Genomic DNA, 26575 nt, shown 5'->3' with positions numbered 1-26575 from the left:
AATCTATTTGTATTGATTTTAGTCTTGAGGGCTTCAAGATTATTAGTGTTAGGCATTATTGCTAAATTTAGACTCTACTACTACTACTACTACTACTACTACTACTACTACTACCACTACCACTACCACTACCACTACCACTACCACTACCACTACCACTACTACTACTTCTACTACTACTACTACCACTACCACTACCACTACCACTACCACTACCACTACCACTACCACTACCACTACCACTACCACTACCACTACTACTACTACTACTACTACTACTACTACTACTACTACTACTACTACTACTACTACTACTACTACTACTACCACCACCACCACCACCACTACTACTACTATTTGACGTGTTAAGGTTCAACTTACCAGTACCACGCCAAATTGACGCAAAAAGAAACCTGTACCGAGCTAAGTCTGAAAACGGCCATGGACTTCAGCGGCCAGCTTTGAGAACGGGTATAGAAAATGACGGGCGGCATACCCCGGCCAGGTAAAATTTCTGAGGAGTACCACTCCCCCGAGTAATGTAGCTAATATTTTAAGCTAAGCTGAAGTTTTTCCCTCTCTATCACCAGTTTCATTACGGATCGCAATTGATTTCTTCATATATTCTCCAGCCTTGACAAAATCACCGAGAGATTGAAACACAGTTCCTAAGTTTGTATAAACAGAAGCCTCTCTCTTTGTGTCACCAATTTCTTTAGTGATCTCAAGTGCATTCATAAGATATTCCACAGCCTTGGCATATTGACCGAGAGAATGAAACACCTTTCCTAGGTTTTCGTAGGCTAGGGATCCCCCCCCCCCTTTGGTCGCCATTTTCTTCACTGATGGCAAGAGCTCTCATCAGATGTTCCTCGGCTTTAGCAAATTCACCGAGAGATTGCCACACTGTTCCAAGGTTTCCGTGAGATATGGCTTCTGTCTTTTTGTCACCGATTTCTTTACTGATCTCAAGTGCTTTCGTCCTATATTCCTTAGCCTCAACATGTTTACCGAGACATTGGTACACTGTTCCTAGGTGTCCGTAAGCTAAGTTTTCTCCCTCTCTGTCAACAATTTCTTTACTGACCGCGAGTGTTCTCGTGAGATATTCCTCAGCTTTCAAATATTCACCTCGAGATTGAAACAAGGTTCCTAAAAGTCCGTAAAGCGCTGCCTGTTCTTTCCAGTCACCAATTTCTTTCGCCATTGCAAGCGCCGCATTCTCCACATATTCTTCAGACTTGCTGTAATCACCGAGCGATTTAAACATGGTTCCTAGGCTTCCGTAAGCTGAAGCTTCTCCCTTTCTGTCACCAATTCCTTTACTGATTACGAGCGCTTTCTCCAGGTATTCCTCAGCCTTTGTATATTCACCGAGAAACTCAAAGAAGTTTCCCAAATTTTCGTAAGCGGACGCTTCTCTTTTTCTGTCACTAATTTCAAGTGCGATTCTAAGGGCTTTCTCAAAGTGTCCTCTTGCTTGTGAATAATTTCTTTGGCGTTGGTAGATTGGTCCAAGATTTATGCTAAAATAGTAGAAAAGAAAATAGATGTTTGGTTATGTATGGCTAATTACATTTTAACTGCTCAATATCGTTTATATGCACGATTTAAAAAAAACTTATTAAAATGTTTGGAACGCTGGTTGAATACGGGACGATTTTAGGCTCACTGGCTATCTATACAGGATCCCCCAAGCATTGTCGTGCTTTAAACGCAATCGTATTTAAATAAAGGTTATAACCATCATGATGATGACGATGATAATGATGATATTGATGATCTATGATCTCGTATCTAACGCGCGCTGTTGGAATAATTGGAAATATATAGGTAAAAGTTACCTTAACTGATATGCTTTATGGTACACTTCCTCTGAATTGTTAATGGCCACGTCCAACTCCTCTTCATATCCAATCTTTCTGAATTCCTCTTCAAGCCTAAGCTTCGTTCTTTTTGCTTCAAAGTCATCCATAAACGACAGGAAACTCTTCTCTGTGTGACAGAACAGTTCAACTAAGATGGAACCATTTGCGATACGCCTCGCTTCAGGATCGACCACCCCGTCCTCATTTCTCTCCAAAGCATTTCTTATTGCATTGTCAGTGTGCTGCCTGCGGCTCAGGTAATACGCTCCTAATGACAGAGCCCCAGCGACCACAAGTCCTGCCAACCAATTGTTGTCAATTTTGACCTCTTCCTTGAATCCTCCAGGGGTTTGACGAGCTCGGTCAAGTGCCGCCCTGCACGCTTCAAAGGGTGCTTGTGCAGCTTCATCCACCATTGTTGTCCTCTAACACTGCTGATGATCTTCTGTTTTAGTGCCAGTTGTCACTTCTCACGTGATTCTGGAAATACAGTTATTCTTTCCTTAACGTTATGCAACGAATCTCGGAATATGGTCCAAGTGGTAACGTTTATCGTATACCCTCTGAGATAGTTTGAAGAGAGTAAAAGAGTTATGGCAATGTCAAAAGGGTTACACGTCAAAGCAGACAGGACAGTAACGCCGGGGAGAGGGGGGTATTCCTTAGAACTTTTAGTGGGGATGTGCGGCTCAGTTTTCCAAACCCTGACCCTATTTCAGACCAAAATATCTGATTTTCCGGTACCTTTCTGACCTGGACTCTAAAATCCCTACCCATTTTCAGACCTGGTTTCTAGAATCCTTACCCATTTTTAGACTTTCAGACCAAAATGGTTCAAATCCATACCCATTTCTTACTTTCAGACCAAAATGGTTCAAATCTATACCCAATCTCAGATCAAAACGGCTCAAAAACCATACCCTTTGGGGCTGCATATACCTATTTAGCTTATATAGGGGAGTACCCCCAAGGAGGCAATAATCGGGAAATAATGCTTTTCACCAGGATCTCTTGCATCCTCGGAGACCCACGGGGCAGATAGTTTGGTCAGGAGGAAAACAAAACGGTTAAGTTAACAGCAAAGAATGTAAACTTCCTCCAGACCCAACTATCTCCGAGGGTGGACCTCTTATTAAGAGATCAGGGCTGACTTGCTCGAAGCATGGTTAGCGCTAACCATTGGTTAAGAGGTATTAAAACCTATAGGTTTTCATGGTATTTAACCCGGGTTAGCGCTAACCATGCTTCGAGCAACTGGGCCCAGTTGTCCTCAGTTTTTTAAGGAGGCTCGTAGAAGTTTTTCTGGACTTAGGGTGGAAGTTTTGAAATTACAATCTCGCGTGGAAGATAAACTTTTATTTCCTTCATACAGCATCATCATATCAACATATAATCGACGTTAATGTTTTCGTCGGTTTCCAGGCAACAGCTATTACCATAGCAACGGTAGCGCATAGCCTCTCATTTTAAACATTGCCGATTATCTCGCAATCTAGTCAGACACTTTATGACGAAACTTTAGGGATTTAAACTATTCAATGTAGACAACTTGTAGACGAAATTAGGAAAAAATCTGTGAGAGCGTTTTCAAGTAAATAATGAATCAATTTTTACGGGGTGATTTTGTTTATTCCCGCATTTTTCACCAATATCTCCGGCAAAATAAAACTTGACACTTTTTCTTTTCTGTTAAAAGGTCTTTCCTCATAGCGACACATTCTAAATGTATATTGAGCTTCATGGGTGGCTCTGATTTTAAGATGTATCGTAAACTTTATATTAATTTAATCGGAATTTAATCAAAATCATAAATTATTCATTAGTCCATCAGCCGCCATTACGGGACAAAAAAGCAAGGACGTAAACTCAACGCAACGTATAACTTAGTCTTAAAAGAAAACAGCTAGTAGGTGTGTTATCTGCTAAATCCTACTAGTTACGGAAACTAAAGGGCAACTTTCCTTTCAGGACGGACATTTTCCAAAAGTTCGACTTCGATTAGCTTCCCTCAAGACGATCTTTTCGTTCGTCTCGTTGGGGAGGACAGATTGCGTGACGAGCCAAGAGAGCGTCTGCGAGAGAGGCTAGACTTCGATAGGCGGAACTCCCCGAGGGAGGACTCTCATATGAAAGGGGCGGGAATGTTCATCAAAAATTTTGAATTAAACCCCTAAAGGAGACCAATCCGGACGTGGCCCAAGCTTTTTTTTTTACCCCTAAAAGAGAGCATTATAAAACGCAGACAAATATATATTTTTTTATATTTCTTCGCGTGCAACCCTAAATGAGACCTTCACTGCTAAATATAATGGCGTTTTGCCCAGAACACCCTAAGTGAGACCAAAATCCGAAAATTACCCCCCTAAGCGAGACGACGAGCATCACCGCCCCACTCATATGAGAGTCCCCTGGGGGGGGGGGGGTGGGGCAGAACTGCTCCTTTCAGTAAAAATCAAACGCAAACATAAAAATCATTAAAGGAGCTTACCCTAAAAATCCGAGAAAACGACGTGAGTGAAAGAATAGGAAATTCCACAGTACGATAAATCTCCCTTCAGTGTCAAACGTAATCGATAAGATCAGGACGTAAACAGTGAATTTACATACAGCTGAACACAACTCTTCACGCATTTCTACCTCCGGCCGCGAAATGTAAACGTTCAATTAACTTTAAAGATTCAAGGCAATTCCGTGGGTGAAAGGCTAAGGATAAAATAGGAAAATACAACTTAAGCTTCCCAATAAATTTCATTTGGGGTCAAGTATCGATAAGGTCGATTCACCAGAACAAATGTAAACACTGAAAATTTGCTAATGCATAGCGACAATCATCGCAACGCTTGATGTATTTCTATATTTACGTTCACTTGGATAAAGCCAAAATAGCAACTTTAGCGAGATTGAAAGCTTCTTCCGATGTTATAAAACGCTGACAGGAGCCGTCGATTGAACGTAGAAAGAAATATTACCATGCTGAAAACAGCAATATATAGGTCACGTGCTAGGCAATTAAAATCATTCACACGTATCAAGTTTCATTCGGCAACAACACGACGCCAGGAAAACAATTACGGAGATTCTTGGAAGAAAAACTGAACGCTTTTCTGTCGATTAGCAACAACGTAAAACCACCAAAAGAACGTACACGTCCACCTTTGCGTTGCTTCGCGTATCGAAAGGAATCAGAGTGCGTGTGTAATTTGATTAATTGTTTATACGTAATGCATTCCCGCAATACGGCATGGCGTCCACGAATCCTTGTACCTTAGTTTAATGCGAGTACCGCCTTACGGTTACCACTCTTCACTTCTGCATTCACGAGTTGGCTCACAGGAGCCTTTGATTTATTATTGTGGTGATGCAAATCCGCGGGCAATAACCTTTATTAGCCACTTACATATATTGGAAGGTTATAGAACTGACAGAAACTTGTTACAAGTTGTCACTCACTACCGCGTTCAAATATTAAAACCGACATCTTTTATGAAACTAGTGTTCCAACCTTCTCAACTAAAGTCGGTTTTTTTTTAATCCTCGTCAACAAAGCAGTGATATATTGTCTTTGTTTTGGTCGGTAGAAAAAAATAATCAGACCTAATATAACAGCGTATGGAAATTAGAACTTACAACACACGGCTGGCCACTTTCAGTTTCGATTGCAGTGTTTGAAAAACAACAAACGGTTTCAAAATTAATTTAAAGGGGTGAAACATTTCGAAATCTTTTGTGTGCCATTACGCAATATTGGTTTGGTTGTTGTTCAATAATGTTCAGGTTGAGCAGACACCAATTTATGGCATCACTGCTCTAGTGGGATGCGTTTGGTTATCAATAAATTGAACCAAACGACCAGTAATGATCATCGTGTTTGGGATTTTTCTCCATTTAGGCCTTTGTTTGTAAGTTAGGTCACCAAAGAAAGCTTTAGTAATTCGTAACTGTTTTCAGTTCCCTCTTTAATTCTAACAGTCTGTTACATCTATTTCCGCATTGCATCCTTGACAACAAGTTCTGATTCCATCCATTTGGAAACAAAGGTAACGACCAGATGATTTTATATACTAAATGACAGCAATTATGCAGTCGGATTAATCATCCTTTACTGGGAGTTAGGATTGACACTTTTGTACCCGGGAACGCTTAAGTGATAAACGAATACTCTGGTCACATACACATTGACCGTGTGAACCAATTTTCCTCAACCAACTCAAAGAAATCAGCATTCTTTACGTGACGATATCCATTTCTCTGTCAGGGTTGCCAGCGCAACGAAATGTAAATTCGCAATTGAAAAGGTAATATTTTGCTGTTACACGCAGTTTCAAAATTTCACATGACTGCCGAGATGCTTTTACGCTTGATAAGTTTTGCCTCTTAAAGGACTGCGTTTTGAATTCATCGTTTTTTGCTGGCACTCAATGAACGATCGCGCGATGTCTGCCGATCTATCAGTCGTTCGAGATTTAAATTGAACTAAATTGGATTGCAATTGGAATGAAAATTAAATTGGATTGAAAAGAGGCTTCGTGAAGCTTTTCTACAAAAGCAAAACAGCAAAACCTTTACGCGCAACATGTATAGTAATTTCATGTTTTCAAATCCAGGAACTGTTTAGTAAAAGGTTAGTTTGGATATATTTCATTAGTCTTGGTGGTCAGTTTCATTTCTTCTTTTTCCGGCTGACACACCAAAAAAGCTAAATTTCACCTTTGTTTTTTTACAGTTCACTCAACTTCACTGACTCAATCTTTTGACACTTCATTCCAAGGGTCAATTTTATACTTGCTTGATCGTGAGCATAAGGCAGTTGGATAAAGGCCTTACTGTACGGTTTTTTTTTTTTTTTTTTTTTTTTTTTTTTTTTTTTTTCACCATGCGCCATTCCCCATTAAAAGCCACAAAACTTAGTCGAAATTCCTAATTTTATAATTTATTATCCCGGTTTCTACTGCATGAAATGGCTAGGCTAGAAGTATCCCCCTGGAAAGGAAGTTTGTCCATCACAAGTCCCCCCCGCCCCCCACCCCCAAGATATTTATGCATTGATTTCATAATATTGGCACTGAGATTGAAGAAATTTGTATGGTGTCCATGTTCAGACACAAGACATGCGGAACGATGTTTGAAAGTTATCTTTGGAAAGAATTTTAATCTTGCACGCAAAATAAATCCGCTGGTGTAACGAAATCAACTTCATCTAAAGTAGTAATAATCATGAGAGGGATTTTCCTTGATGGCTTCTTCGTGAAAGGTAACATTGGACCCCAGCAATCAAAAATTCCCGGATCCGGACTTGGCTTTAGAAATCAAGAAAAGTATCCAAAAGTTTTTTGTCACAAGCTTTATGTACTAAAGAATGGAAAATAACAAAACATTTTCGAGGTTAAAAAAGCTACCACGCCCGTGCGCAGGATTGAATCCTAGGTCGAGAGTTGCTAGTGCTAGTGGCTAGGCGAAGGAATTTACACCCACCCTCGTGGTTCTCGGTATTGTCGGTCGCTACTTCACTCAGGTCATTGTTTCCTCCATTATCACCGTTAAAGAAAAACAAGTCGCGTAGCGACTTAAGCACCTGCAGAAAGAAGTCTGAAAAATATTCAGGCTTGAACGGGATTTGAATCTGTGACCTCTGTGATACCGGTGCAGTGCACCACCAACTCCGCTATCAAGCGAAACAGGAGGCAACTGATCTTTTTATCCTTCATAAAATACCCGTAGAGGCGAAGAAATGTAAATGAAATACATGGAAATCGGGTGTTTGTTGTTTTTTTTTTTTCTTCTCTCAGGATTACTTTTTCACAGCTGCTTAAGTCACGTACATACATGCGATCGTCAGTCATTTATTAATTATTCCATCTGCAGTTAGCAGCTCAACTGTTTGATTTTTTTATCTATCAGTTTAAAAAAAACAAGTAAAAGGAAACATTAATAAACTTGGGCATTACAATGCGAGACCAAAAATAAAACAACGCAAGGTGCACAGTAACCCGCAGATGTAATTTATTTCAATAACAAATTGACCTTAATACAGTTTGACTCAAATCAAGCAGTGAAATCACAACAAGCCATCGATTAAAACGCATCCATCACTTTCACTGGCCTGATTAGGGAAGTGCCCATCATAATATGTTTTGCACCGAAGCAATTAACCTTCAATAATGTAAGCGTAATAGGCCGAGGGTCCACCCTCACCGCTCAAACAAGCATCCGGGTCTTGAGGGGTGTCAAAGGTCTGTGGCGCTGCACATGAAGCACTCGCCGCACACAAACCACCATCTTTGAGGGCAAAAATCTTATAATCTCGTCTCATTGCAGCCACGGCGCACTTTGAAATGGGGTTCCTTCGGGTATTATATGGGCCATCCAAAACAGGATCGAGATTTTCCAAGGTTGAGATTGCAAGATCTGGGGTGTCCCTGTAGCATCCAATAGCGCTATAGCTGACTAAAGGTGATGAAAACAACATAGCTTGTCAGTATTGCAGTATTATTACATGATAGTGGAGTTCACAAGCGAGTGTTATAAAACCAAAGTGATTACTCTGGCCAATCACAGCAGGCGTAAACAACGTATTGAACCAATAAGAATTTGAAGCAAATACATGTAAGCGATGCCATGCGCGGGAAAACGCGTGTGAGCAAGCCACGATTGGTTTTCGTTTTGCTTCTCATTGGATGGGAAAGTGGCGCGAATTTTGCCAATCAATCAAAGAGCACAGTAAAGCAAAACAAAAGCAAACACAAAATCACTTTCGACACTCAAAAAACTATTGTAATTTAATGCTCATCTATAACTTCTAAATGCAATGAAAATTAAGACAAAGTTTAAAATTTAAAAGGAGAAAATATCATTGTTTTCCTGGAAAAATAATCCTCAACACCTTTCCAGTTAGTGGTTACGCTTAAGAATTTGATCTACAGTTACAAATCGACTCAAAGTTTAACAGCCTCCCACGGTATCACAAACTGCTCTTGAACTTTTTAAAAAACCTTTTTTATCTGAACGTCCCCACCTTTGATGACGTAAACTTGATTAGCAAATGCTCCTCCTTCACCATCCGACTGGCATGCATCAGATATTCCATACTTGTCAAAGGTTTGTGCTGCTGTACCATCAGCTGCACACCAGCCACCATCCTGAACTGCAAACATGTGGAATCCTTTGTCTAAGGCTGCTTGATAACATTTTCTTACAGCGTCTTCTCTTGCACGGTAGTTGCCATTCAAAATAGGAGACAATCCTTCTAATGCTGATATGGCGCGGATACTGGAGTCTCGGAAACACCCGACTGTTTCGTAAGGAAGTTTACGTACTAAAACAACATAATTGAAAACATCAGCTAATGTTTAATTGGATTTAAAATTAGACTGATTTAAAATAGAAGAAAGATCCTCGCAGTTATTTACACAACCTAGCCATTTGCTGCTTCAGCTGGCTACAATATGACCAGCACCCAGTTGGCTTGATAGCTCAGTTGGAAGATCACTGCACCGGTATCTCAGAGGGCATGGGTTCAAATCCCGTTCAAGCCTGAGTTTTTTTCAGGCTTTCTTTTCGCAACTGCTTAAGGTTAATGTATACCCTTAGAGGTGTTCTCGCATCCAGGCGATGTAGCGCGTCCGGTTTAAACTGTAGATACCTAAACCCCCATATCAAATTAAAGCTTGTAGAGCTGGCTATTAAACTATACCAAGAATTTTGAAATAAATTGAATTGTCGAATTTTTAGCGCTGTTTTCTTGATTCAATTTTTTCACTTGAAGGGGACACTTTAAAAAGCTAAAACTCAAAGGGAATTTGTTCGTTTGCCTTCAAATTTGGACAGTAGCTAGTTTAACATATACACAACAAAAACGTGTCTGCGAATGTTTTCTTTCAAAATATTTTTTCTCCGAGAGTGATTTTTGTACGATCACTCCACATTTTTTTTTTCGAAAATATTTTGTAACTTTTCACTGCAATTGAATATGGCAAAACGCAGAAACGTGTTTTTAGCGCTTTGGGTCCGGAAACTGAGGAACAAATTAAATTAGCGAAAAACAAAAATCGCTTGTAGCTTTCGAAAGGTGATTTGGAGATTCACATTTAGAGGTCGCGAAAAATTTGAATATTTGTTTTAGCGGTTTAGGTATGTACAGTTTAAACCGGACGCGCTACATCGCTTGGACGTGAGACACATCTTTGGGGCTGTTTACATGGAGGGAGGAAGATCAGTGGGCGGATCATCCTAGCGCTATATGTTTTCTCTATTCAGTTTACATGCAAAAAGTTGTACTTGGCCCTAGCGCTAGGATCTTCCTAGAGATAGGAACTTCTTAGCTGAGAGATAGGAAGATCCTAGCACCATGCAAACTACTTTCTCTCGGAAGGTCCTAGTACTAGGGACAAAAAGAACAAACATGGCGGCAGCCGGGCGTTCAGCTGCTCAAGGCCGACAGTTATTCTTTTTTTTCTTCTCCACTTGGTAACCACTTCGGCCGAAATTTCTTCATGTAAAGCAAATGAAATGTTTTTCCGCCTTCTCGGATGTTTCTAATGCTAGGATCTTCCTTCCTTCATGAAAACAGCCCCTAAAAGTATGCGGTAACCTTAATTTGAGTAAATAATCGCGAGGGTCTTCTTCCATTGCATAAAATTGTGCAATGTACATTTCATTTATTCATTTCTTTTGGGGCTGATTGAAGAGTTTCTTTGATATTCTCCAACGCTTTGTGCAACTACTTAGTAAGATGCTCAAGATGTTTTTCACGGACGGTCCCGCGAATATACCTATCTGGGGAAAAATGTATACCCTGGCTCAAGAGCCCCATTCTCTCAGTATCGCGACTAAAGATAAACATATTGTAATACTTGAAATCGATACCTAAGAATCGTCCGGCTTGGATCATGCTCCAGGAAAATACTACTCTTCTAGAGATAGATTCTTAATGGTTGGCAAGGTTGCAAATTCACTTACGAACCAGACACAGAATGAAGCAATCTACAAAACGTTAACGACTAATGAATATCATGAACTCTTTATCTTCTCAACGAAGGTAAATAAAATATTAACCTACAGAGAACTCTTAGAGTTCATGAGACATACCGGTCTGTGCATCGTTCTAAGGTGGCGAGACCATACTCGAAAAGACGGGCACTATGAAATGCTTCCTCCATTCAAGTCAGAACAACTGTTGCTTTAGATTAAGTTTTCTACTCGCTAATGGGATGGCACCAGTTACTGATAAACCTAAGTTTCTAGTTAAACCTAAGTTTCATCCGAAAGAGGAATGCTCTTGAAAACAGAGTGAAGGTCCACCTCTTTGGTGCTAGGAGTTATTCTGGGTGCGCAATCTTTGGTTTGTAGACGGCTGTGGATCATGGTGAAGTGGTAAAGAAACTCAGTGCTGTCCTTATTCAAAATAAAATGATTTTTATATAGATAATGGACTTAAACCAGGGGCCCGTTTCTCGAAAGTCCCGGTAACTTATCGGGCCCGGTAAGTTGCCCGTTAAGCCCCCGATAAGTTTACGGGTGTTTCTCGAAACTCCCGTTATTTACGATCCCGGTAAGTTGCCTGATAAGTTAACGGGCCCGGAAATTACCGGGACTTTCGAGAAACGGGCTCCTGGTTCTACTGTCAAGAAAGCTATCACCCCGACAAAGGCGAATCAAGGCATTTGCGCCAAGGCAGACTGAAACTGAACAAGATTATATCGAACAGAAGAGAAGAAAATATGTCCGGTTCCTGAACATGCGAAAGGATTGAGAGACTTAGATTCGAAGGCTGATCTGACGCCGGGCCTTTCTTGTGCAATACTAAGGCATACGCAGCATTTTGGCAATGGTAGTATGTCTCAGTCAGGTGATAACGTAATACAAAAATAGAGGGGGCTATGCCAATTGGCGTGGAACATGACAAGTATTCTGCAGATCTGAAAGTCATTCAGTTTCGTTTCTTTCGAGAAGCTCTTTAAGGCATACTGCTTATGGCGCGGGCTGATTCAACTGTTATTTGTGAGACAATAACATGGTATGTACATAATGAAAACAGTAGGAAGACTATCACTATAACTATATTTGTATAATTTCGACGGTATACCATAGCAAGGTAAAGTATGTACACGGTTTTCCAAATGGCTGAAAAATGTAAATAAATAAACATATATTTTTAATTTAAGTGAAACACATACCTTCCTGCATCTTGCAGCATTTAATCTGCTCAATACAATGAAGCAGATCACATCCTCCCCTGTAAATGCCAGCCATGTAATATCCATCGTCACAGCTACTCAGACCTTTGTTATTGAACGTTGAACCAATATCCTTGTCAACACACTCTGCGTATGTATCCGGCAGGCTGGCAGGTTTGCAACACTTTCCTTCCTCAATGCTGTGCAGCCAGTGTGTAGTTCTGTACAGGCCTTGGAGAAAATGGCCTGCGGGGCATACGGCCCACACATTATTCCTTTAAAAATAAACAACACGAAATAAATGAGGCTTGAAACATCGAAATGCTGTGAACACCAAACATTACTATAAATAACTATTGTCTCAAAGAACAAAGGCAGTCACTTGTGAGCCCCTCTCAGTGGTTTTCGGGAACAAGGGAACAGGAGCATTTATTTTCAGGGAACAGGGGGTATTGTCAAATTATTTTCAGGGAACAAGGGAACTCCTGATTAGATTGTTGGGAACAAGGGAACACCAATCTACTTTTAATAACATATTTTTTAAACTTTCCGTGCCCCTACAATGACCTACAATAAAAATCGAGTTTATTACTTTGAAAAAAGTGTGTTGATGACGTTATGAATCTTACTGGTACAAGTCTTTTAACGTTTGTTGTCGAAAGCACATTTTCAGAAATGAGAAGTGGTGCCACTGACATGCCCCACAGGTTTTCACCACAACACATTACAAGCATTTACCCAAGTTACACCCTCCAAAAGCACTCAAACTATCTGGAAAGCAGGTGAATGCGTCCCCAAGAAAAAAGTGCGAAACATGACAACAAAGGACAATCCAGGACCTCTGCCTATTAATCTGTATGCAGCCAACTCTCCGACATTACAGCCTCTAGATTTCACAGTGCTAGTGCTGAGTGAAGCAGCAGCGGTCACAGTGCCGCATAGGGAAACAACAGAGACTTTGTACAAACTAAGCCAGATTGTCTGTGTTAAGGCTGATTCCAGCAAGTCTCATCAGTTGTTCATAATAGCCTGTCTTACTTCATATTTAGGTAGCAAATATGCAATTCTAACATTTTACAATGAGCGAGGCTTCTGAAAACCATCGGCATCGTGAGTCCTTTCGCGCCAAGGAGGATTAAATTTAAATCCGCGTTAGGGGTTACTATTAATGTATTCTTGACTCTCTGCTTAGGCTCAGAGTGGATAGTGTTTTTGTTACAATCAAACTAAATTGCCTTTATGGAACAGTCTTCAATAAACGTAATTTAGCAATTATTTACACTTTATGTCGTCTCAAGTGTTATGTCCAGAACTTCAAGAAAAAACATCAAAATGGTACCAATAAATCTTTCAAAAGTTTTCTGTTCCAAGTTTGCAATTCCAAAACTATATGTCGGACCTTTTTCGTAGAACAATAAAATAATCCACTACTACTTACGAATCTAGTGTTCCCCACCAGTTCGCATTTGTACAAGTAGATTCGATGTTGCGATTTGGAGCAGTGGCCTGACAACACTTTACTTCCTCAAGTAAATAGATTTGATCGTTATTGCCCTGGTTTGTATTGCGGTACATTCCTGTAATGTATTCTTTGGTCGAGTCGCACGTCGACCAACCCTGACGATCAAAGCTACCCCACCAGTTCGCCATTCTGCACTGACTGCTGCCCAGATCCACCGTGAGTGAATAAATTAACAACAATGTCAGGAGCTTCATCTCGGCAAATGGATAAATCTTTAAGGAAAAAACATCACCAGAATATTAAACGTAACTGAAACATGCTTACCAGGGAGGGTGGTCTTTCACTCTAGGCATCTCTTCACTCTCCTGCTGTTTTCATGTACGTTATTCAGGCTGGTGCTGTTTTTGTCGTTTGGATCCTCTATAACGTTGCAAGTACAGTCGAACCTGTATTAAGCGGTCACAATCGGAGAATGGCTAAGTGACCGCTTAATACAGGTTCGACTGTATATAGGTTATGACAACGAGAACTGGACGATAGGTAGTGCGTCCAAAGGTGATTAAGGTCCACAACGGTAAATGATGACATCGTATGTCACGGAAACGATTGTCAAGATTGGAAAATGGAGGCCATCTTGGACCCGTCGTCTAGCATTGCTTGGTTTCCCCCAAAACCTCGGGACACTGCCTCACGAAATTTTTATTGCAACTGAAGGTAATTTTAGAACAATAAAAACAGGCATCTTCTGACTTCTGAAAAAAAGGCCTGTCAAAATCTGGTTGCCATGGTAAAATTTTTTTTTTTTAGAGACGTTTTGCAAATTTGATTTTAAATAAATCTTCAGTTTAAGCAAAATTCCTTCTTTAGTTTCGGCGCAGTCCATTAATTGTACACAACGGTAAATGATGACATCGTATGGCACGGAAATGATTGTCAAGATTGGAAAATGGAGGCCATCTTGGACCCGTCGTCTAGCATTCCTTGGTTTCCCCCAAAACCTCGGGACACCGCCTCACGAAATTTTTATTGCAAGAAAGGTAATTTTAGAAGAATAAAAACAGGCATCTTCTGACTTCTGAAAAAAAGGCCTGTCAAAATCTGGTTGCCATGGTAAAATTTTTTTTTTTTAGAGACGTTTTGCAAATTTGATTTTAAATAAATCTTCAGTTTAAGCAAAATTCCTTCTTTAGTTTCGGCGCAGTCCATTAATTGTACACAACGGTAAATGATGACATCGTATGGCACGGAAATGATTGTCAAGATTGGAAAATGGAGGCCATCTTGGACCCGTCGTCTAGCATTCCTTGGTTTCCCCCAAAACCTCGGGACACCGCCTCACGAAATTTTTATTGCAAGAAAGGTAATTTTAGAAGAATAAAAACAGGCATCTTCTGACTTCTGAAAAAAAGGCCTGTCAAAATCTGGTTGCCATGGTAAAATGTTTTTTTTTAGAGACGTTTTGCAAGTTTGATTTTAAATAATCTTCAGTTTAGGCAAAATTCGTTCTTTAGTTTCGGTGCAGTCCATTAATTGTACATTTGGCTGTGATCAAGAGCTGTGAAAATTTCTTCTCATTGGCTAGTTTAAGGTTTTCAATTGATGAATAACAAAAAATATGAGAGTTGCTCCTCACGGGCTAAATGATTAAACAGAGAACTTTGTTGAGATTTATTACAATTTTCCTTCAGGATGAGCAAATAGACAATGCATACACTAAAAACGCACTGTATTTGGATCAGCGTTTGTTAATAATTCTTTAATTAAAGAATAAAATAATGCCTTAGGTACTTTAAGTTGTTACGCTAGTCTTTGTAATCAGCGCCATGTTCCCAAATGTAGCTTTATACATTCTTGTTCACACCCAAAAGGGGGGTCAGTCGACTATTATGCTGAAGTTTAATAGGACATGCGGATATTTTGTAGATTGAATTGAAAACCCGACTAAACAAAAGGACAGAATTAGCAAATTAGGTGTAAACGTTAGGCGTTTGACAATTGGCAATTATTCACTCAAAATTATTGTTAAATGTGGTCTTTCTGTTTTTGTTTTCGAATTCCCTCGTAACTTATATGACTTTTCTCTCACAGTCAGTGTTCTGATCTTCGTTCTCTTGCAATCTTGGCAACGAGTGTTGAGTTGGCTCTTTAGGATATATTTTACACATATTGGAGGCTACATTTTAATTCAGTTTGCTCAGCTGAGTATCAAAGTTTCAACTTAGTAAAGAATAAATTGAAATGGGGAAGCATGCGCAAAGCTATGAGACACAATAATGCTGAAAACCTTGTCTAAGTTGACTGAAAGAGAGAAGGACGAGTTCCCTGGTGGAAAATTGTCAACATTTCTGTCGTCCGCCTCTAGCAGATCTTATTAGCAAATAGTATAAATAAAATGGACAAATATCGAACAAAAGGACATCAGAAACTAAAACAGCATGTCATACTTGCTTATCAGTGGGAATATAATATACTGAATATTTTCGGTCAAATTATGAATTGGCTTAAAAGCTCGGTTTTCAGGGGAAGAAAACAGATGATGAGGTAAAGTTTCTTTTTAAATGAATCTTCAGTTTAGGCATAATATCTTCTTTAGTTTCTGCGCAGTCCATTTGTTCTACATTTGGTTGTGGTCAAGAGCTGTGACATTTTCTCCTCGTTGGATAGTTTAAGGTTTTCAATTGATGAAGAACCAAAAAATTGAACATTTGCTCACAGGTTAAATGATAAAACAGAGAACTTTGTTGAGATTTATTACCCATAAAGAAGTTTACATGCCAAATATGAGCGAAACCGGCGAGATGTGGTGGCCGCGACTTTAAATATAGCCGGTTCGAATTTTACAGACTATCGTTCGTAAACAAGACGTGCCAGTATAGAAGGGGCCTGGCTGAGCCATTCGTACCTTCAGTTGACAACATAGTTCGTTGAGGGACTGGTTATGAAACCTTGCCATGAAAACAATGATGTTCCAATTTATGTTGGAAGGGACGCGACCGTACACAATCCTTTGTTTTAGCGTTAACACTACAGTTTTTTTTTTCGTTTTCAAAAACAAAATTAATACTAAAAATATAAAATAATATTAACTAGCTAACGACTTATGTTAGTAAAAACCCCGATGGACTGTTTCGTTTATAAAGCTCTCGTTGGAATTCCCCCGATTAAATTAGCGCAGGAAAACGTTATCGTTTGGTAATCAGGGTTGCAAGCAAGTCAACAGAAATGTCAAAGAAGTAAGAATTTAAGTCCTTACTTTTTTCTCACGAGATCAGTGTTCTTGGTCCTCTTGCAAACTCGGCAACGAGTGGTAAGTTGGCTCTTTGGTAAAAGCTATTTCAGACATATGGGACGCTACATTTTAATTCAGTTTGTTCAGCTGAGTATTAAAGTTTCAACTCTATGACTTAGTTGACTTGGCGGAGTGAATAATAAATTAAAATAGGTAAGTATGTGCAAAGCTATGAGACACAATAATGCTGAAAGCCTTGTCTAAGTTGAAAGAGAGAAGGACGAGTTCCCTGGTGGAAGATCGTTCACATTTTTTTTTTTTGTTCTTTATCAGCCTCATTAGCAGAAATCAAGAAATAATGTGAACAATAATGGACTAATATAGAACAAATGGACACAAGGGACTAAAACAGCATGTCACTCTTGGTTATCAGTGGGAATATTAATGTAATATACTTAACATTTTCGGTCAAATTAGCTCTAAAGACCTAAGGAACTTAAATAGAACATATGGCTACCATACATTCTTTGTAAAATCTTGAAACTTGTAACGATCATTCAGGCCCAAAAACTGTTTAACATCACATGATCAAATTTTCAGTAAATAATAAGTTTGCCAATCTCTTTAAATTTATGGATTGCATATATTTCTAACAAGTTTTGTCATGGTAATTTACCTTAATGAGGCTAAACATGTATACAGAGATCTTCCCATAGCACACAAGTTACCACTGCAATTATAATAATAATAATGAGAATGATGTATTATTCAGTAAGTGACACAGGCATACTATGAAAAAAAAACCCGAGTGCTCTTGCAGTCGGATTTTTTTTTTCGAGTATGTCTGTGTCACTTACTGAATAATACATCATTCTCATTTATTCACCAGGCTTAAAATAGAACATCATATTTTTATTTCTTTGGGAATAATAATGATGTTAATATTCATTTGTTTTCCTATTCAGAACTGTAAGAGTGACCTTAAAAAAAAGAACACTTCGAAGAAACCTTAAGTTTCTAATGAAAAATAGATATTATTGGTTTTTACACCTTCGTACTTCAAAAGCAATACAAGGTTTTTGTTGTCATCACGAAAGCGTTATGATCGCAAGGGCCTTAACCTTCGGTGAAGTGGTACTCCTGGGAATTTTTGATGGGGATTTACCACCCGGTCCTTTAAAATCTTACCCGATCACAGACCAAAACTATTTAATTATTTCATACCCGTTTACAGATCTGACCACTAAAAAAAACACACACACACCATTACAACTCACAAAGTAACCTCCCTGCTGTGCCTTAAACAGGTCGGAAACAAATTTCAGGTAATTTTAATTCAAGTGCAAATGCGGAACTTATACGCAGTATTAAAAAAAGTAATGACATAAGCCTTTTAGATACCTATATTATCACCAATTCAAGAACACCAGACATGCAAAAAAACCATCAAAACCAATAAAACGGAATGTAAATACTAAAAAGAATAATTTTAAGCCCACCGTCAAAGCTAAATAATTTAGGCGGCTGGCACGGGTTTTCATCACTTTGCAGCATTTACACTTTGACAGATTAATGGAACCACTATTTATCACTTGATAGAACAATAATGGTACCATAAACATGCCTAAACATTTGTGAACATGTTATAGTCATTTTCGCGACATAACAGGTTACCATAGCAACAGTACGACCTGTTAAAAACAGCCCTAATTTTACCTTTACCTTATATTTCTAAAAGGAGCTTGGTGACCCAATTTTTTTTAACAAACTTCTACCAGTAGGGTTCAGAGCCACCTTAAATTTTCGAAACGTTAAGGTGGTTTTGAACCCCTAATGACCATAACTTGTTCACCAACATAAATGTTTTTTTTTTTTTTGGTATCATTATTGCTACATCAACATCATCAGCATTAGTGGTAGTATCGATCCGTCAAAGTGAAAGTGCTAGAAAGTAATGGACATCAGCGCTAGCCACCTTAAATAAAGCTCAGTCTGGGAAGGTATAGGAAAAGTGAAGCAACGAGAACCACTCATTTCTGCAAGCCCTTTACTTGCTTCGCTCTCTGGAATTTAAATTTTCGCGTCTTTGACGATTATATGAGATGGACTGGATTTAGAAGTGAGCCGCCCAGTCACAGAGCACTGCGGGGCATGATTACTTGTTGCGGTTTACGTGATGGCGGAAATTTTTGCTAATTTTTTTGCCTCCCGGACTATATTTTCATTTTGACAAAAACGCCTTGCTGAAAATAACATAATATTCACAAACCACACTTATCCAAAGCCCAAAATCGACTAAATTTGCGAAACTGCAGCAAACTGTGTTGCTCTGTTGCGCACAGAAACAGCGAGTTTTTCGACTAAACTTAACATTTTATTCCTGAAAACCCGATAAGAACCGATGGAAGCTAGAATCTTATTATAAGAAGAAATGAAAAGAGATTGTTTGTCCACCATTTTCAGCGGTAGGAATCCAAGAATCGATTGAATCACTGGAGATAGTTCTATTTAATGATTGTTTTGGGTCAGACCTCCAAAATGGAATAAAGATAAGTTTCCAAAACTCTTCTGCAAATTCCTTTTGAGTTATCTGCTAACTTTAAGGGTGCGATTGTGATAAATAATCTAGCAATTTGAAACCAGTTTCCAAATCGCATGCTCGGCATGAAGGTTAACTTGTCAGTGATATTGTTTAAACAAACAGATTCCATTGTGCCGTGAACTTGTTCAGTTATAGATCGCAGAAGATGTCAAAACGTGGAAAGATCATCAGTGACTCATTCAGCTAACAGGTCCAATCCCCCACTTCATTTTTTGCTTCGCGCCTTGTAACTGTCTGAGTTATTTGTAATGATTTTTGCCAACGGACATTCATTTATTCACAAAATTCAGTGAGCTCTTGAAATATCCAACTATTTCTAAAGAAAAAAACTGTAATACCACCACCTAGTCGCTCAGTCAGGCTAATTCTTCTTCAGCATGCAGTATTAACTAGGCCACTCAAGATTATTTGGAATAAAGAGAATTTTGTCGCATGACGCATACATCAATTTTGTTGCTATCTACCTCGGACTGTAAGGCTCGGCAGGCATGGGGTTTCACTTCGCTTTGATCTTGCATTTATGAGAGCCCTTGTGAATAAGTCAGGTACTTAATTTTTGTCTTACACTTGTGAGCCTTTTCACAGAATTTTGCGTTCATTTCCTCTAATGATTTTGACTAGTCAAATATTTAGTTATTTTGGGTTAGCAAGATCAGACACCTTTCGTCATCTGCAGTTCAAAAGTTTTATCTTGAGTTTGTATATATCACTTCCAAAAAAACAAGTAAAAGGAAAAATTAATAAAATTGGACATTCCAACACGAGAACAAAATTAAAACAACGCAAGATACTCAAGAGTAACCCGCAGATGTAATTTATTTGAACAACAAAATGACCTACCGTACACCCATGGTCTTAATACAGTGTGACTCAAGTCAATCAATGCTCAAATCTAGCAATGAGATCACAACAACCCATCGATTAAAACGCTTTATGAAAGATAAACTAAGAAGAAAACCTCTATATTATCACTTTCACCGGATTACGGAAGTGACAATCATTGTATTTTTTGTGCAGGAGCAATTAATCTTTAATAGCGTAAACGTAATTGGCCAAGGATCCACCCTTGCCACCCAAACAAGCATCCGACCTCCCATACTTGTCAAAGGTCTGCGCTGCTGTAGCACTCGACATACACGCCCCACCATCTTGGAGGGCAAACATCTCATGACCTCGTCTCATTGCCGCCACGGCGCACTTTGAAATGGGGTTCTTTCGGGTCCAATATGGGCCATCCAAAACAGGATCAAGAGTTTCCAAGGTTGGGATTGCAATATCTGGAGTGTCCCTGTAGCATCCAATAGCTCTATAGCTTTCTGAAAAGAGATGAAAACATCAAAGCTTGTCATACTTGGTATTATTACATGATAGTGGAGTTCACAAAGCGAGTGTTGTAATAAAAACAAAACCAAAGTGATTATTCCGGTCAATCACAGCAGACGTAAACAACGCATTGAACCAATAAGAATTTGAAGCAAATACATGTAAGCGGCCCCAAGCGCGGGAAAAACGAGCGTGAGCAAGCCACGATTGGTTTTGGTTTTGCTTCTCACTGGATGGGATAGTGGCGCGAGTTTAAGGAACCAATCACAGAGCGTAGTGAAAGAAAACTAAAGCAAACGCAAAAATTGCTTTCGAAACTCAATTAAAAACTACTGTAATTCACTGCTCATCTATCACTTCGTAATGCAATGAAAACTGAGTTAAAAAAGAGAGAAAAACATGTTTAATATGGGAAAATAATGTTTAACACCTTTCAAGCTAATGGTCACACTAAAAAATTCAGTTGATCTACAGTTACAAATCGACTCAAAGTTTAACAGCCTATCACGGTATCACATCCTGCACTTGAGTTCTTAAAACCTTTTTATCTGATTGCTCTTACCTTTGATGACGTAAACTTGATTATCTTGCGGTCCTCCTTTACCATCCGACTGGCATGCATCAGATATTCCATACTTGTCAAAGTCTTGTGCTGCTGTACCATCAGCTGCACACCAGCCACCATCCTGAACTGCAAACATGTGGAATCCTTTGTCCAAGGCTGCTTGATAGCATTTCCTTATAGCGTCTTCTCTTGCACGGTAGCTGCCGTTCAAAGAGGGATGCAATCCTTCTAATGCTGGTATGGCGCGGATATTGGAGTCCCGGAAACACCCGACTGTTTCGTAAGGAAGTTTACGTACTAAAACAACATAAGGTAAAGTATCAGCTTAACTTTAATAACAATTAATTAGACTTTGTTGAAAAGCAATTTTTTTTTTCGGCCGGTTTAAGGTTTTTTTAATATTTTGTAACGCTTTGTATAACTACTTAGCAAGGCAAGATGTTGACGGGCTCAAGATGTTTTTGACTGTCCCGCGGGTATCCCCATCTAGGAAAAAATTTATACCCTGGCTCAAGAGGCCCGTTCTCTTAGTATCCGGACTAATGATGAACATATGTAATACTTGAAATCAAAAAGCGACAAAAACATAATTCCAATTTGAACAGCAAGGCCAAGTGTATTACGAGGCACTTGATGAAGGTTTTATGATCAACTTGAATCCATGGTCTTACCTTCGATGCCATAAACCTGACTGGCCATGTTTCCACCTTCGCCACCAGCCAAACAAGCTCCAGAGGTTCCATATTTGTTGAAGGTTGTCTGCGCTCTAGCACTGGAGGCACACCATCCGCCATCTTGAACTGCAAACATACTGTATCCCCGTCTCATTGCCGCTACGGCGCACTTTGCAATAGGGTTCACACGAGTCCAATACGGTCCATCCAAAACAGGATCTGTAGTTTCCAAGGTTGGAATTGCGCGAGGTACGTTGTCCTGGTAGCATCCGACATTACCATAACCTAGAGATCGAGCAATACGCAACAGAAGTTGTTATACTGAAAAATGCATTTTTGGTTTACTTTGTTTGCTTATGCCAGACTAAAAGATCCTCCAAGAATGCAAATGTCCAAATCACTGAGCTTTTTAAAAATTGAGGGATATCGGCAATGAGTGACAATCAAATAATGTACCGTAAAGGAATCTGAACGAAAACCAAAACAAACTCAGAAGGCTGATTTGTGTAGAGTAGAATTGGATTACATGGATAGTCGATATCTATTAGGGCAGAGTTCCCAAACGTATGCATCACTATTATAAAATGTAAAATGAAGAAAACAGAACGAATTTTTTTTTCTTTTGACTAAAACGGGAACTGTACTCATTATGAGACCTTAGTGAAAATCTACTGAGGTTGATAAACGACGATTACCCTATGCAAGATGCTAAAATCGTGTCGGAGATTTTTTAATTTTGTTTTAGTTTTGAATTTACTAGCTCAAGTGCAAAAAAATTAAATTGGTTATAGAAATCAATCGTTAAAACTCAAATAGGTTATACTTTGAAACATGCAAAAAATGGTTATAGAAATCCCCGGCAATCGTCAAAACTCAAATAGCTTATACTTAGAAACATTTTAACAAAGGTTGATCTCATGTGACTGTGACGTTATCTTTGGAAGGTGTTAATCATGTTTTTTTTTAACAGCGGACATGTTGACTAAGATTCGTGCTTCTGTTGTGTAAAATAACAAGATGCATCACTCTCGAAAGTTTATTATAAAGTGAAATGAAATTATTACAAATTGCTACAACTTTTGTAATTATAAAGAGCGATGGATTGTTAGTAAAATGTGCGACAGCCTTTTTTATTGCAGTATAACAAGGTTTATTGAAAACTGCGATAGGTGTTACAAAGTGCGTTCGATTTATTACAAACTGCGACAGTGCAGACGTCTCTTCGGCCTGTAAACTCAATCGAACGCAATTCACGAGAATAACATATCGCTGGCGTTTCGCTATGTACTACTGTGGGAGTTTGAGAAAGCAGGGTTCTAATGACGGTGTACAGATGACAGCCATGCCAAAGGGCTAGCGTCAGTTACCTTTGATGACATAAACCTGATTTGCCCATACTCCACCTTGGCCGTCATGTCGACAAGCCCCCGATTTCCCGTATCTGTCAAACGTGTCCACAGCAAATTCACCTGAGGCGCACCAGCCGCCGTGTTGAAGGGCAAACACGTAGAAATTTCGCTTCTTGGCTGCTTGATAGCATTTGTGGATGGCGTTTTGTCTGCTCCAGTAGTTGCCGTCCAAAATGGGATCCAAACCTTCTAACGTTGGTATGGCGCGATTCGGTAAGTCACGGAAACAACCGATTGTTTCGTAATGAGTAGTTGCTGTGAAATCAAGAGTAAGTCCATAAATATACTGTAGTTATCAATTTGGCCGCGCCAACAGCAAATTGACAGTAGTTTTCTAAGGTGGAACACCATTTTTTCGGGGTTACCCAACGAGGACTTTGAAGCAAATTACTAAAACACTGACTGTTTCCCATTCCCATCGTCTTACGGTCTTACGAGAGGAAGTTTGAGTAGGCTGACCCAGTTTGATCTATTCGGATTCTTTAACTGGAAATTTAAATCGCAGACAATTTTAGGCAACGGAATTTTATATCCTGAAGCTGTTGGTGGCTTTCCGAAAATACTAGCTGGTCTTAATTCGTACTTTTAAATGATGTAGTGAGCACCCAACATGCACATTAAAAAATCATGGTTTAAAATGTTGTCTCCTGTGTTTCCAGATTGTTTTGCGCCCTTTTGATTAAGGTCATTCACCCCCCCCCCCCCCCCGAAATAGAAGCCAACACAACATTCTTTTCAAAATTTGTCCGTTTATTAACCATAATAATGGTACTCCAAAATTGAAATAAAAAGAGGGGATTACCACTCTTTTTAAGGCGCTACCATCAGGCAAACATGTCCCCTCCACCCCCCCCCCCCCCCGCCCCTCGCTTTTCTGCAAATTTAGAAGCGTGGGGGAAGTTTCTCAATACAGGACATCTGTGGTACTTTTACTGAAAGAAGGGACTTCCTTAGTCTCTCATACAAAATATAGCAAAAAAAGGATGGTACTGCGCAAGTAAAGGCATTATAGACATTTCGTGAAAAAAAAAAATTCTACGTAAACAGCAACAGGAGAAAGTTGCTATGGTTACCAAGCACAGTATATTATTTGTGTGATGCTGATGTTTTAAATTTAAAATTGTTTTCAGAACACAGAAAAATCATTTTTTTCAAATGTTAGCATGTGTTTGATCTGAAATCAAATGAGATTGAAAAATCAGGGATTCCTATGTTCGTTTGATAGTTACGAGGATTTGTACCCAGGCTCCTGGTCAAGCAAAGTACACACCGTAATTTGCCTGGAATAAGCTACTATATTCCTTGGATTTGAATGTGTGGCAAGAACATCAGTCACAGCATTCGCTCGTAGTTTGTAGCGTTCTTCTTTGTTCTTTTATTTCGTTAATTCTCATTAGGTTTTGATGTCTTCAAATTTCACCATGTATATTACTACACACACAGCCAAATGGAATCTACTCCTGAACAAAACTGTAAATTTTCGCAATAAATCGTTTGTTGTTGGTAACTCTTGGTCTGCCTTCAAACGTTTCCGGCAGTACGGTAGCAACTCCATCTATCCCACGCCTTTTAAATGCCAGCTTCAAATGAACACATCGTTTTGTGCCCTTTTAAAGACATTTGTGTAAGCTAATACGGATTGATCTGATCCGAATTCACTAGCTATTGTTGGTTGTACGAGAATGCTAGCTGACCTTTTTTCTCATATTTAACGACATATTCGCTCTTTCGAAAATGAAAGGAATTAGTTTTCCACTGGAAACACTGAGTGAAACGAACTTTTGAGCTGACATTTCGTCAAATAAAACTGTCGACTTTCTTCACGACTAAATCCGAATTCCGAACAGATATCCACCGAAATGAACCGAGGATGCCCGTGATTAGTTTTCCAGTGTTACAAAAGTTTTAGATGTCATTTCGCTAAAGAAAACGCAAAACAAACTCTTATATTACGCTTTGGTGGCCTGTTCATTCACGGGTTTAAAAAACTTTCCATCGCTTTCAACGAAAAAATGCGACGGCAAGTAAAACAGACAAACAAAAATTACTGATAATAAATGAAGGTAAAATAACTTAGGGTGTTCTCTGTGACATACCTCCGTCGACGCTGACTTGCCCACCGAACAAACCAAGGCAAATGTAAGCGACTGAAGCAAACATGATATACTTTTGTTTCACCTACCAGACTAAAACAAAAATCAGTTTCAAATGAGAAGTGTTATCAATAAATGTTGTTCAGGTGAATGCTTGCGAATGTCGTGCATCTTTAAACAAAACTTAGATCTTAACATCTTTTGAAGGCTACAGAAAAAGGAAGAATAATTTTGTTGAACAAAACGGTAAAATTTTGCTTTTTGCCGCATATCCGCAATTCCTTTTCAAAGAGTTGAATTCATTCAGGTCAACAGCGACTGTTGACAACAACAAGGCATCTTGAACTGCTTGTGATTTACCTCCCTAATGCATTAGTGACAGAAAGCCTACGACGTGAAATTTTAACAACATATTTAAAAATCAATAAAACCTTGCAGTAAATTTATTAGACCATTTAAACTCGGTTTTCAGAGGTAGAAAACAGCTGCTCAATTTTATTTTGATTGCGTCCAGTGGTTTATTTGTATTTTTGGGACACGTTTTATGAACGAAATGAACATTTTAAATATCTTCAGTTTAGGCAGACAAATTTTGTCGGCGTAGTTCACTTGCTGTACACTGATTTGGCTGTGACAAGAGCTGTGAATTTTTCTTGTCATTGGATAGTTTAAGGTTTTCAGTTGATGTATAACCCCAAAAATTAGCTAAATGACAAAACAGCGAAGTTTGTTGAGATCTACTACGATTTTCCTTCAGAGGGAAGAAATAGTCGATCGATACACTAAAAACACAGTATTTGGCTCAATGTTGGTCAATAATGACGGTCAATAATGCTTTATAAGCATTAAATAATGCCTAAGGGACTTTGGACTATTTAACGTTGAACTTTACTCTCGTGTCACTTGAAATTTCAGTGGTTTAAACCGGTTTCATGGTTTTGTCAGCACTTTCGAATGTTTTTCCTAATTTTTGTCAGTGGTTTCAACTGTAATGTTTCTAGTTCAACTAACTGAAGAACACTTAAGGGAGCTCTGTCACGACCACGACTTACGTTGGCTGGAAGATTTGGGCTGGACTGGTTTTTGTAAGCGACTTTTACCCTGAAGTTTAATCGGACCACAAGAAGATTCCGTGCACATTGAATTTAAAACCCGACTAAACAAAAGAACAGAATTAG

At 39.1% G+C, this 26575-nt stretch overlaps 2 protein-coding genes across 2 annotated transcripts; both read right to left on the bottom strand.

Moving 5' to 3' along the window:
• Window positions 1–1823: 1823 nt before the first annotated feature.
• On the bottom strand, window positions 1824–2974 carry LOC146490018 (uncharacterized). Its single transcript, XM_085090784.1, has one exon. It carries the CDS (start codon window positions 2282–2284, stop codon window positions 1841–1843), a length of 444 nt encoding a protein of 147 aa, XP_084946910.1. The 5' UTR covers window positions 2285–2974; the 3' UTR covers window positions 1824–1840.
• A 3039-nt stretch (window positions 2975–6013) lies between these two features.
• LOC146490017 (uncharacterized) lies at window positions 6014–25464 on the bottom strand. The gene is made up of 9 exons (XM_085087706.1): window positions 25401–25464; window positions 23263–23559; window positions 21893–22180; window positions 21219–21518; window positions 20360–20649; window positions 13479–13774; window positions 12041–12315; window positions 8881–9180; window positions 6014–8312 (listed from the first exon to the last, which is right to left on the bottom strand). Exons 1-9 carry the CDS (start codon window positions 25462–25464, stop codon window positions 8014–8016), a joined length of 2409 nt encoding a protein of 802 aa, XP_084943832.1. The 3' UTR covers window positions 6014–8013.
• Between the last annotated feature and the right edge of the window lie 1111 nt (window positions 25465–26575).

This window comes from Pavona decussata, unplaced genomic scaffold (assembly GCF_977016875.1).
Source record: "Pavona decussata unplaced genomic scaffold, jaPavDecu1.1 SCAFFOLD_2, whole genome shotgun sequence".
NCBI classification, from domain to species: Eukaryota; Metazoa; Cnidaria; class Anthozoa; order Scleractinia; family Agariciidae; genus Pavona; species Pavona decussata.
This window is presented reverse-complemented; position numbering and strand designations above follow the sequence as displayed.